Genomic DNA, 13,708 nt, shown 5'->3' with positions numbered 1-13,708 from the left:
TTAACCTGAGAGGAACATTGAGTCGTTGGTGGACAAACCAGATCGAGTGATTCTTCCAGTATAGCAATTTGAGGTTGGAGAATAACCCTCGGTCCTTTCAGTCAGGGTTCATCTATCCACGTTGAGATGAAACATCCTCTAATGAAGACACTTATTTGTGTGTGTGTGTGCGTGTGTGTGTGCGTGTGTGTGTGTGTGTGTGTGTGTGTGATCGCGTGTATGTGTACGAAACATCTCCTCGTGTGGGTTGTTTTTCTCATTTCAAACCCTGATGATTTATGGTTTCTGATCGGAGGAGTTCAGAAGTGTGTTTGTGTGTGTTTGTGTGCAGGAGTGTTTGTGTGTGTGTGTGTTATATTACAGTGTATAATAGAGTTTCCGGATGGATGAGTTCTGTACATCAGTTAAACTCCTTGAATTGAATATCAGCCTTAACAGTCATAAAATGTATTAGTTTTTGTTATTAGTGTGATGAGACATTCCATCATACATAACATATGGACTATGTGCTTCCTCACATGACTGGACAATGTACAGTGAATATTAACAGAATGCTTACTCATTGATACAAGAAGGAAAATAGATTTGGGGATCTAAATACATTAGCTAGATCAACTGCTATATCAACTTGCAAGCAGGCAGATAATTGGCTTGTCAAGGCAGTTTTATTTTTCCGGCAGAGATGACTTTATGAAAATCGAATCTTGTTTTCCCTTCCAGCTTTTTGATGGGATTGAATGCGAGTTTCCCATATTCTTCATCTACATGATGATCGATGGTGAGTTCCCCCCCATCAATAATGCAGCAAATGACATCATTAAAACGTTTTGACCTCCTTTTCTCAGGTTTTTATTTAGATAGCAGTTACAATCTTTCCCTTGGTGTGTGTGTGTTTACGTGTGTGTGTTCTGTTGATGTTTGTGTGTGTGTTTGACCTCTAGGTGTGTTCAGAGGAAATAAAGCCCAGGTGAAGGAGTATCAAGATCTTCTGGAGCCAATCGTCTTCCAGAGTCATGAGGGTTAGTTCCTCTCATCCTTATCTGAGGGATGTTAATTGTACAAACACGCACACAATTTAGTATGTGTGTATTACAAAATACACACTATACCCTTACCTCCACACACCTACGACAAACTTTCCTCCACACAAAGACACACGCTCACACTGACAAACCACTTAATTACTATCTACTCCTTAAATGCACTTAGGGGGGTCACATCAGGCTCCTTCACAGCTTGTTTCTCAGGTGAATGGTGACAACTGTTATTTTCTCATTACTCTTAGAATAGCCATCCCCACACTGAGTGTCAGCTCCACTGACGCACACACATCCTGAGCAGCAAAGCTGTCTAGTGACAGAGCTGTGTGGAGCTGCCTCTCCTTCCAGGCTGGTTTCTAAAACTCTCCAGGTCTGCTCAGCCTGTGTTGTCTGAAGCCAGTGTGTGGGGGGGGGCTGGGGGGGGGCTTAATGTTGCAGGGCGGCAGGGACGGAGTGGGAGTAAAAATAGGCCCTGGACATTGATCCAGACCGGCCCACCAGAACCGGCCCCCGTATACACCACCACAGCTGCCCTGCTAACGCATGCACATTCTGTGATTGATGTGATGCTAGTTCGGGAGTTTGATACTTAATGCGGGCGCGCACATTTTTTGGCCTTTATTTGAGCGCAAAATAGTTGAGCTTTATGTAAAATAAACATAGCCATTGGTTTTACCAATGTTGGTAGCCATAACATTGGTAAACCCTTGTTTAGTGAAGGTGATGTCTTTTTGTCTCTTAATTTCTCAGCCCCACCCTTACTTTTCTTAGCCTGGTTTTACATTCTTCTTCTCCAGGTGCTCCCGATGGCCAGTCCGCTACTGCGGGGCTGTGCCGCAGTGGTGGATTTTCAAGTCATATCATTTAAAATTCTCGTGCTGTCAGGGGGTGCTGCAGCACCCCTAGTTCCCATGGCCATGGGGTTATGGTTCACTTTCAGTGAGCAGAGGGAACAGCTTCTCTCTTGGTTGGCTGTGTGGTGTGTGTTTTGGCGGTGTGTGTGTGTGTGTGTGGACTTGCTGTGTCCACTACTTATCTAGGTAGGGCTAGACTGGGATCCCTCCACATGATACAGCTGCAGAGTCCTTGTGGTGTGTGTGTGTGACGGCAGGCCATGCGGTGATCCCTAAGTACTACCACGTTCCCGCTGACTTTGTGGAGGCGGAGCAGAAGAAGCACGGGAGCCAGAAGCGTTTCCCTAGCAACTCGGGCCGTGACGGGATGCTGTTCCTGTGGGGCCAGGCACTTTACAACATCGCCAGACTGCTGGGTAACCCATGCCAACCCACTCTCTGTCTGCCTGTCTGTCTGTCTACCTCTGCAGACCTGTCTGCTTGTCTGTCTGTCTACCACCCTACTGTCTGTCTGCCTACCTCTGCAGACCTGTCTGCCTGTCTGTCTACCACCCTACTGTCTGTCTGTCTACCACCCTACTGTCTGTCTGTCTACCACCCTACTGTCTGTCTGTCTGTCTGTCTGTCTACCACCATACTGTCTGTCTGTCTACCACCCTACTGTCTGTCTGTCTACCACCCTACTGTCTGTCTGCCTGTCTGTCTGTCTGTCTACCACCTTAATGTCTGTCTCTCCGTCTTGTCTGTCACACGACTATGTGTATTTCTAAACTGACCTGACCTTTTTTTGTGTCTGTCCAGTGGATGAGCTGATCAGCCCTAAGGACATCGACCCTATCCACCGCTACGTCCCTCGCCAGGACCAGCGCAATGTCAGCATGAGATACTCCAATCAGGTGACACATCCACCACCACCTGACCCTCTTTGGCCCATTCTCGCGTGAATAGGAGTGTTTTTTGAGGAAGAGAGGCATAGTGTATTGTTAAGCAAAGACAGAGAGATCATGAACGTACATAATTTACCTTCGGTTTTGCTTTTGTCCTGTGTGAATCATCTAAGTGAAAACACTGGCTCACTGCTTTATTCATGATGCTCCCGCTCTGTTCACAGTTTGAACCTTACTCCCGTCTGTCTCTCTCTCTCTCTCTCTCTCTCTCTCTCTCTCTCTCTCTCTCTCTCTCTCTCTCTCTCTCTCTCTCTCTCTCTCACTCTCACTCTCACTCTCACTCTCACTCTCACTCTCACTCTCACTCTCACTCTCACTCTCTCTCTCTCTCTCTTTATATGTATGTGTCTTTCACTCTCTCTTCCTCTGCTCCCTGTGCCAGGATATGGTTGCGGAGCACAGCAGAGATAGGAAGAGACTTGCATAATGTACACGAGGGGGAGGGGGAGGAGGGAGAGTGTAGGGGAGGACAGGGGAGAGGAGGGACGAAGAGCCCTGTATGAAACAGAAGGTCACCAGGATGGTCTGTGCAGCCTAGGGTCTGTCTGCCTGGCTGGCTATGTGTCAGCGCTGCTCCTGCAGGTCTGTGTGTGTGTGTGTGTGTGGGGAGGGAGGGAGGGCGGGCATGTTCAGCCTTCACATGGCATTAAGGCCTGACGCCTGCCCAAGTCTCTCCTGGCTGCTCCCTGCAGCTCCCCGCAGGCCGGCTGCTCTGCTCTGTCCTCCTGGCACCTCCCAGGGCCGGCACAAGGAGCCCAACACACGGAGCCTGCCGTCTCCACGCTACTGGGATGACCCTCTGCTACGACACGTGCTTTAGTCCCGCGCACTCCAGTCTGTGTGTGCGTTCCAGCGTAAGAACGCTGAGCTCGTAAAAAAGCCAATAATGGCTTTAGGCTTAATTTAGATTTGAATATTTCGCAGAATTGAGCAGGAATGGTAGGATTTGCCCTAAATTTTTCACCATGCTGGGCTGAGATAATGGCATTCCTGGAAGAGTTAACCTGGCCTGTCAATGAATACGATCATCGTATTGCACAGGGTCGTGCATCATTCCAGGAACAACCGCTAAGCTCACGTGTTCCTCATTCAAAACGTCGCTCCACTGACGCACTAATGCGCTGTATGAATGTGTGTGTGGATAAATACATTAACTTGACATTAGATCCAGCTGACTGTGTTTACCAGGCAGGCTTACAGCACCCATCTATTAGGCAGCCATTATCAGAGAGGGGATTGAATGCTTCCTCGATGTCGGTTCGTTCCACATGAGAGGCGATGCGCTGGCTAGGCTCCGAACAGCAGGGGGCTGGCGTTGCGAGTCATATCGAACACACCCGAGGGAGCTTCAGAACACACTTCATACAGACACACAGGAGAAGGCAGTATCCATATGTGCACAGCATCAATGCACATGGGCGCATTGATGCTGTGCATCAATGCAGTTCCATTCAGTCATTTTCCATTCAGTCATTTTTTAGCAGACGCTCTTATCCAGAGCGACTTACAGTTGCTTGCACGCAAAATGTCTAGCTACACTTGACTAAATGGGCTACCCATACAAGCTGTCCTTACACTCACTCACTCACACACGCATTCATTCAGGGGCTAAACGTCCGTGTTCCAAGCTAAGTTCCTCAGCTTGGACATCCATCTAGCAGCAGACAGCCAACACTCTTTACAATCAGGTTTGTGTGTGTGTGTGTGTGTGTGTGTGTGTGTGTGTGTGTGTGTGTGTGTGTGTGTGTGTGTGTGTGTGTGTGTGTGTGTGTGTGTGTGTGTGTGTGTGTGTGTGTGTGTGTGTGTGTGTGCGTGCACGAAGTGTGTCTGTGTATGTATGCAAAAAGGTTAATGGAAACTCTTCCAAGTGCAACGCCTACAACAAGCTGTCAATCATCCAAGCAGCCCCAATAATGTCTCTGGGTGAAAGGACTTCAAATGGCTAGCACAGTAGCAGCAACAGACAGTCCCGAGGGAGGGAGGAACTAGTTAGAGGAGATAAAGCGACAGGGGAGGGGGGGAGAGAGTTGAGTGAGGAAGCCATGTTTGTTTCCTGAGTCACCCTGTCTTCCTCACAGATGGGAGGCTTTATTCAGATCGCCTGTCCGGCATCCACAGATAAATAATCATCATCGTGTGGCCAGGTCTGCCAAATGGTCTGGTGACAGGCGAGAGAGAGAGAGAGAGAGAGAGAGAGAGAGAGAGAGAGAGAGAGAGAGAGAGAGAGAGAGAGAGAGAGAGAGAGAGAGAGAGAGAGAGAGAGAGAGAGAGAGAGAGAGAGAGAGAGAGAGAGAGAGAGAGAGAGAGAGAGAGAGAGAGAGAGAGAGAGAGAGAGAGAGAGAGAGAGAGAGAGAGAGAGAGAGAGAGAGAGACAGAGAGAGACAGAGAGAGACAGAGAGAGACAGAGAGAGACAGAGAGAGACAGAGAGAGACAGAGAGAGACAGAGAGAGACAGAGAGAGAGAACCTGTATGCTGATCACCCGGCTTGGCTGTCATTGGTATTCTGTGTCCAAAGTCAGGTGCTCGCAAGGTTCACCTCCTGCTAAATAGAAACACACATATTTCAGAGATCCATGCTGTGCTGTTGATGAGAAGGGTGCACTGGCGTGCATATATTAGTGTTTATGTAGTTAAGAGCTGAATGTTTTAATCTGATCTATCATGTTTATGTTCAGAGGGCGCCCTTTGTGTGTATGTGTGGTCATGTATTCGCGTAGAGTGTGTGTGTGTCTTCCGTGGTCCAGCCTGGTCTGCTCTGGTCTGGTCTGCTCTGGTATGGCCTGCTCTGGTATGGCCTGCTCTGGTATGGCCTGGTCTGGTCTGCTCTGGTATGGCCTGCTCTGCTCTGGTATGGCCTGCTCTGGTCTGGTCTGGTCTGCTTCGTGACTCAGCCTCGGTGTCTCACAGAGAGGGAGGGAGAGAGAGACAGCGAGTGAGAGGGGGGGGGGGGGGGGGAGCTGGCTCCACTGCTCTCCGTAATCTCCCTGCTTATCTCTCCCAGTCCCCAGTCTCCCCCTCCTGTCTCCCCCTGCCCAGCCTCTATGGGAATGATATCAAACAGAGCAGGTTTGACAATCCAGAGACTGCTGCAGGTTTCATAGAGCTCAGCGTGCTATATCAATTGATTTCTGTTTTCATGGTGAGAGATGTGTGTGTTGTAAGGATTTCTGGCTGAAGTGTATCCTCTCAGTCAGGATCCCAATTTCACCCAACAGTCTCCTCAGGAGCCCTTACCCCACCCGCTCAATGACCTCTCTAGCAATCGTCTCTGCCTCTCTGAGGGTCTGAGGGTCTGGAGGGGTGCAGGGGCACCAAACCAAGTCAGCGGTTACTTGTTGCCAGGATGTGTAACTCATTTGGCAATCTAAACTATCTCATATCATAATGTGGTGTGTGTGTGAGTGCTAGGATTGGCCATGTGTGTTCTGATTTAAAAGTGATGTGTCTTTTTTTTGGGCGGCGATAATTTAGTAGAGGGAGAAAGAGAGAGACGGACAGAGAGTGTGTGTCTGTGCGTGTGTGTGTGTGTGTGTCAGAGCTGCGGGCTAGTGTCCTGCCCCCCAGTGGGTGGGTGTAACCTTGAGTGTGTTATCCCAGGTCAGCAGACAGGAGACGACAGACACAGCAGGAACCAGGACTGGGTCACTGCTAACACAAACACACACACACACACACACACACACACACGGGCACAAGCACACACTCATGTCCTCAGGAATTGCTGTGCGTCAGAGGGAAAAAAAACATATTTAGTATCATTCCTGCATTCTTACTTTGTGACTGCATTAAATGTACTGCTACTGTTGTACTGCATGTAGTTAGATCTACCAGTTGTTTTTTCAGAGAAGATAAGATATACCTTTATTCGTCCCACAATGGGGAAATTCGGACAGTGGACAGAAGTATACATACAATTTACTAAGTCAGTACGAGATATTATAAAAAAGATATACAAAAGATAACACCAGTTGCAAATAAAAATAAACAAATATAAATATTGTAGTTTGCACTTTAAGTGTGTCCATGAGTTATTTAGAGTGGTTGAGTCCTGTGTGTGATTGTGTGTGTAGAGCAGTGCTGGTTGTACAGTCTCACAGCAGGAAGGAAGGACCTGCGGTACCGCTCAAACATTTCGGTTTTATTTGGACAGAGATAGTGACGGCCCCAGATCTACCAATTAAGCAGTGAATTAACACTAGACATAAACATTTTGCGTTATTATTTATTCCCCCCCATTGTTAAAGACAAGCAATTAATATTGTGAGGCGGGGCCTGTCGCAAGCCGAACATTTGCAGACAGTTTCATTGTTTGCTGTTCCCCATGATTGGTTGTTGAATGGATGGTTCTGTAAGCGTGGTTGTACAAAATTGTAAACAAGCTTCTATACGCTATGCGGTAGTTATTGTACCATAAATATGCTAAGTTGCTGATGTTTTGTACGTCTGTCTTTTAAACATTATTGCAGCTGTGCCAGAAATGTTGAGGTGATTCATTCACCTGAGTGGGCTGGGTCTAGTGTACAGGATGTTCTGAACCATGTTGTCATGTTGTACTCGACTGTGTTCACACTTCCTGCAGGTTTCTATGTGTCTGCTGCTGTTAGTTAGTGGAGGATTAGGCCTGTTGTCTGGTTAAGGTCTCCTGCTCTCTCTAAAGCTTAGAGGGTTTGTCCCAATCTGTATGCAGATGATGCTTGGGCTGATGTGATGAGACTGAGGAACAGACAGAGAGAGACACGAGGGAAACCAAAGACAGCGAGGGGGAGAGGGAAGGAGAAGGGGAGAAAATGGGGGGAAAATACTGTTTCTTTCATTTGCAATACTGTGTCACATTTCACCGCATTTAATTTGAGAGAATCTCAAATGAACCGGATAGGAAATTCATTTCTCTGTCGTGTACCCTGGGACTCCCTGACTAAGCTTGTTTTGCAAATAGGTTTCCAGTTTGTCAAATTTAGTTCAGCTATTTCTACAAGTAGGCACGCAAGCCATGCCTGAGATGCAAATTGCTTATCCTACCTCACTTAAGTATGAGAGATATGTGATACAATCTGCTTCCTCTCTCCTTTTCGCCTTCCTTTGCTCTTTAGACTCATTTGTTGTATGCATCGTTCCTGTCTGACTTGAAGAGGCCTCGGAGAGAATGTATTATCATTTGGGAGGTAGTTTGTGACAGCTTGGGCTGTAGTTTATTTATACATGTTGTTTCGTCCTCTGTAGCATAACAGAGGAGGAAGTAAATATTGATATTTCAGCTCTCCTTCACAGAGTAGAGCCTCAGGTCTGTACACACACTATCAAAGCACAGACACTGTCATTAGCCAGATGGAAATATATAGAGACTGTATCCGAGGCACATACTGTATAATATATGTTCTCTTCGTGTGTGTGTGTGATCAGGCAGGGGGCCTGGGGCAGGGTCGAGGGGTGGATGATGTACCTCTCTAGTGGTGGACCAGCAGGACACCGTTGCATTTCCGAAGTCCAGTCTAGACGGTTCCACCATACATTCTTCATAGAAGGATAAGGACAGTTTATTCCACTGATTCAAAAAGCACCTGTCCTACTGTCTATAGGGAGAGAGAAGAATAGTGGTGAGCTGTGGAATGAGAGAGATAGAGAGTGTTAGATAGAGGAAGATCAGACATGAAGTCATCTCGATATGTATGCCTTTCCCTCTTTAAATTACTCCTTTGTATTTTTGTAGCGGTATGCTAATTGCTGATTTCCGGCGCAGTGATTTGGAAGCTTCTGCTCATAATCAATCAGAAGTCCTCTCTCTTTCTCTCTCTCTTTCTCTCTCTTAGTCTCTTTCTCTCTCTCCTTCTCTTCCTCTCTTCAGATATCTCTCTTGCTGGCTGTCTCGCCCTCTCGCCCTCCCTCTCTTTTTCTTTCTTCATTGGCCTCTGTCCCCCTCTCCCTCTCCCCTCTTCCTCCCTCATCTCGTCTGATTGATGATAATGAGAGTGCTGCATTAAATCCGCTCTTTTCTCCCAAAACAAAATGGCTCCCGGCCCGCTCGGCTCTGCCTTCACCGTCTGGCTTCCTGTGGAGCTATAGGAAAGAAACAGCTCGTCCTCTGATGAACAACTCCTCCCATCTCTGCCTCCTTCCCTCTCCGCCCCCCCCTGCCGTCATCCCCCCCCCTCACGCTCGCTTACTTTTTTTCTCGTTCATGCACCCCCACCCCACCCTGTTTGCCCCCCCCCCTCCATCTTCATAATAAATATGTCTCTTCTTGTCAGTTCTGCTACTACACGCTCAAACTGCTCTCTCTCTGTCTCTGTCTCTCTCTCTCTCTCTCTCTCTCTCTCTCTCTCTCTCTCTCTCTCTCTCTCTCTCTCTCTCTCTCTCTCTCTCTCTCTCTTACTCTCGCTCTCCCTCTCGCTCTCTCTCCCTCTCCATCTCTATCTCTCTCTTACTCTCCATCTCTCTCTCTCTATCTCTCTCTTACTCTCCCCCTGTCCATCTCCATCTCCATCTCTCTCTCTCTCTCTCGCTCTCGCTCTCGCTCTCTCTCGCTCTCTCTCTCTCTCTCTCTCTCTCTGTTCTAGCTCCCCGTCCATGTGCAGCAGTTCTGTCATAGACACTCCCAGGATGGGATTCGCTCTGTTTACAAATCACTTATCTCTCGATGGTTCCCCCCCAGGGGCGCTCTCCACGCCTCCAACAAACCAGATGCCAGCCGAGAGCCCGCCCTGGACCCCGCCGGCGGTGCTAATCAGATCAGCGCAGATGCACACTCAAAGAACTCTATCCGAAAGCGCTCACCTGTTGACCTGCCTACCATCGAGCTTTCCCTGATGAGAAGGGAATAATGGGTTTAATAGCGGGCGTGTCATTGTCACGCACACACGCTCCTTTTATATGTTGTGTTGAGGATTGGGAAGGTGTGCTGGATGCTGTTAAAGCAGACAAGGGTTCTGCTCCTGCTGACCTGTACAGACCGTTAGAACCAGTCCACCATTACGGCTGCCTGTGTCCTCGCTGCTGTAATGACAGGCGAGGGTGACGCTGAGTTCATACTCTCTTTCTCTCTCTCTCTCTCTCTCTTTCTTTGTCTCTCGTGGTTTATCTATCTTGCTCTCTCACTCTCTCCCTTGCCTCTATCTCTCGTTCTTGCCTTGTTGTCTCTCTTTGTGTCTCTCTCCTCTCTTTCTTTCTCTCGCTCTCTGTGTCTCTCTCCTCCTGTCCCTTCTCCCTCACAGCACTCACTCACTCTACCTTCTATCCCTGTCCTTCATCGCTTATTCAAAGCTGTCATTTACAAGTGGAACCATTGTAACTGTGAGTTATTGCAGCACCGAAGCTGGATTAACAATCATGTATCTCTACCTGCTTGTTTCTCAGTTCCCTCAGCAGTCGACTGCATTTCCCCGGGTTGTTTTCTCTCCTTCACGCACAGGCTCTTCACGCTCTGTCTGTTTCTCTCTGGCTTCCAGGGTCCCATAGAGAACGATGTGGTGATCCACGTGGCTCTGGTTGCGGAGAGTCAGAGGTATGTATGTGCCGGGAAATACATACGTGTGTGGTGTGTGTGTGTGTGTGTTTTGCAGGCTATGAGGCCAGTTATTTTCATCCTTGTCTTACATTTACATTTACATTTAGTCATTTAGCAGACGCTCTTACCAGAGCGACTTACAGTAAGTACAGGGACATTCCCCTGAGGCAAGTAGGGTGAAGTGCCTTGCCCAAGGACACAACGTCAGTTGGCATGACCGGGAATCGAACTGGCAACCTTCGGATTACTAGCCTGCTTCCCTCACCGCTCAGCCACCTGACTCACCCTGATTCCGGGCTTGTCTGTGGCGTAATTGCAGTGTGCACGTTAAGTGTTGGGCCAGAGCACAGACATTATCACTCAGTGGCCTCATTTCCCTCTGACTCCATGCCTGTGTATGAGAGGGAGAGAGAAAAAGAGGGACACTGAGGAAAATGGTTAAGGTTAACCCTCCAGGTTAACAAGGTCAACTGGCCTGCTGAACATTGGTAACCTGCGTTACCAATGTTCATTGCATATGGCAGGTCATCCCTAGCTGTTAACATATCACTGTGTTTCTGCTGTAGCCTCTGCTTCACCGGGCAGGAGGAACCCTTCCAGACAGGCATGCTCTCCTCCTTAAATGCATGTTTTTTTTCGAATGGGTGTGTTTGTGTGTGGGTGTAACGGATGTTCTGCACGTTTTATTGTGTTTGTCAGACTGCAGGTGTTTCTCAACACTTATGGGATCCAGACCCAGACTCCTCAGCAGGTGGAACCAATTCAGATCTGGCCCCAGAAAGAGCTGGTCAAGGTGAGGAGTAACACACGCACACTCCCTCTAACACACACACACCCTCTAACACACACACACACCCTAACACACACACACCATAACACACACACCCTAACACACACACACCCTAACACACACACACCCTCTAACACACACACACCCTAACACACGCACCCTCTAACACACACACACACCCTAACACACACACCCTAACACACACACCCTCTAACACACACACACACCCTAACACACACACCCTAACACACACACCCTCTAACACACACACACACACACTCTAACACATGCACCCTAACACACACACACACACACACACACACACACCAGTCAGGTTAGGAGCTGAACCCTTTCACACACACCCTTACACACACACCAGTCAGGTTAGGGATTTGTGTTGGCTGTTGAGCTTGGTTAATACACCGCAACTTCCTACACTGGGTCCAGAGAGCACAAACAGTAGATCAGGAATGTTCCAGTTGAAAGCAGACCCTTTACCAAGGACCTGCATGCACACCAGCCAGAGGAGCCCACCAAAACACTGGGCAATCAGGTTGATGACCTGTTTCCTGTTCTGCTGGTCTACCTGTCAGCTCTGCAAGATATCCCAGATCCGTTACCACATCCATCTGGAGTCAGTCAGTCCGAGTGAGTGCTTCGTGCCATGTGATTGATGAACTGACCCGTCAAACGGATCGATCGATCGATCGACCGCGAACACAAGCGAATCAATCCCTCTGGCAAATGGTAGATGTGTACTGCATGGTATCCATAGTGCGTATAGCGTGCAGTGTTTCCATGTTCCGGCGCTCTGTTCAGATGTGAGGTGATTCAGAGGAGAGCTAGCTCTGTTTCACGCTGTCGAACCACGTGAAGCTCATCTCAATTGAAAACACCCGTCCCTCTCATGAACATGGGTTGAGTGTATGTTTGTCTCCTCTCCTGTGGATGGTATGTATTTGTGTGTGTGTGTGTGTGTGTGTTGATGTGTGGTGTTGACTGAGTCTGAGATTGTACACAGCAAAACAGGCAGAAGGGTACATTTTGTAATGGTTTGAGGGTTTGGATTTGGGCTGCGTTTGTTTGCTCGCCTCGTCCCTCTCCTCCTCGTGATTGTGTTTGCAGCAGCTACTCGACAACAGGAGAGTGGCAATTACGTCCAGCAACCTGTTATTTAACTCCACCCGGGTGGCGCTGCACCGCAACGCAAAAAAAGAGACTCCATTAGCCTCTACCAGGCAATGACAGCTGAGGACTCTCCTCCTCCTCACTCTCCTACACATTCACTCACTCTCTCGCCTACATTTGATCCGTCCCTTTCGTTCTCTCTCTTTCCTATGCTCTATTTTCATCTTTTCTCTCTCCTCCACTTTCTCCTCCTCCTCTCCGTCTCTCTCCGACACGTTTTTCCTCTTCTCTCTCGCCTCCTTTCTCCTTCCATCCCATTCTTGTGCATCTTCGCCTCCTTCTCGACCTCCTTCCACACTCTTCTCCTCAGTCTCCTCGCTCTCCCTTTGGCGCAGGGCCACGCAAACCAACAGGACTCGGAACAGTGCTGGCGGTTTGAACGCAGGCCGTGACTGGACTGCCCAGGAGGATGGGGCGGGCAGCTCAGCTGAGTTTCATTCAGGAAGTGCGGGGGTGCGGGCATTGCTGGGGCCCGTCCCCTCGGCTGGCAGGCTGGCATCGGCTGAATGGGAGCCTTTTAAGACGGCCACTTGTGTTCTTCTTCATTGGTATTCCGGTGGTGCGGAGATGTAGGCGCAGAGGTCCACACTACAGCTCACACCATACACACGGACCCCCCTGGCCAGGGGGCCCAGGATTTGCTACGCTACTTAATTCGGAATTAATGTCCCTCTTTTATGTCAACTCAGTATTTTAAGCTATTACCATAATATTCCTTTAATTGCTGTATCCTCTATCATTTGGAAGTTTTCTGTTTATGTCAATTTTTTTTTCTTTCCACGGGGAGACAGAGTTCTCTGGAGTGGCAGAGCTCCACCTAGTGGTGGCAGGGGGGCTGACAGGGGGGCTGGCAGGGGGGTGGTGAGAGAGAGCAGCCAGTAGGCAGAGTCCCTGCAGAGACCATCTTGTCTGCTGTTTTATTCATCCGGAGCTTCTGATTGGATAGATTGATGGAATGGTACGGGTGTACACACACACACACGCACACACAAACACACCGAGGCAGGTACTGCAGTGAGTGTTTTTCCACAGCTCCGCTGGTGCCAGAGATGCTCGGAGGCTGGTGGTGTGTTTGCTGGTGAGCTGTGGAGTCCATCCACAGTTGCTCTGGAGAGAGGAGGGGGAGGGAGGGTGAATGTGTGTGTGTGGGGGGGTTGCTACCAACATAACAGCCAGTGAATTGTGCCAGTGTGATAAGCATGGCACTCCAGGGGGTTTTCAGATTACTGGCACATCCCGTGACTGTGGTGCTGGTGGCCTCGGTTGATGTGGATCACCAGAGGGAGTCATGAGAGCAGGTGCAGGGTGTTCCACCCAGACACGGAACTCACCCTTCCTGGAACAGGGCATCTCAATACCATGCTACCTGATCGCTAACTGCTCTAAA

General features: G+C 48.9%; 1 protein-coding gene across 3 annotated transcripts in view; it reads left to right on the top strand.

The window, feature by feature from the left end:
- phkb (phosphorylase kinase, beta) overlaps nucleotides 1–13,708 on the top strand; it is a 43,135-nt gene that overhangs the window by 19,684 nt on the left and 9,743 nt on the right. For all 3 annotated transcript variants that reach the window (XM_067248594.1, XM_067248595.1, XM_067248596.1), the window contains 6 exons: nucleotides 721–778; nucleotides 942–1,019; nucleotides 2,152–2,310; nucleotides 2,696–2,790; nucleotides 10,285–10,340; nucleotides 11,043–11,136. In XM_067248594.1, coding sequence (XP_067104695.1) covers nucleotides 721–778; nucleotides 942–1,019; nucleotides 2,152–2,310; nucleotides 2,696–2,790; nucleotides 10,285–10,340; nucleotides 11,043–11,136 — 540 coding nt within the window. The remainder of the gene's footprint in view (nucleotides 1–720; nucleotides 779–941; nucleotides 1,020–2,151; nucleotides 2,311–2,695; nucleotides 2,791–10,284; nucleotides 10,341–11,042; nucleotides 11,137–13,708) is intronic.

Source organism: Osmerus mordax, chromosome 13, assembly GCF_038355195.1.
Source record: "Osmerus mordax isolate fOsmMor3 chromosome 13, fOsmMor3.pri, whole genome shotgun sequence".
In the NCBI taxonomy this organism is placed as follows: domain Eukaryota; kingdom Metazoa; phylum Chordata; class Actinopteri; order Osmeriformes; family Osmeridae; genus Osmerus; species Osmerus mordax.
The sequence above is the reverse complement of the archived record's forward strand: the minus strand, read 5'-3'. Positions and strand labels throughout refer to the sequence as shown.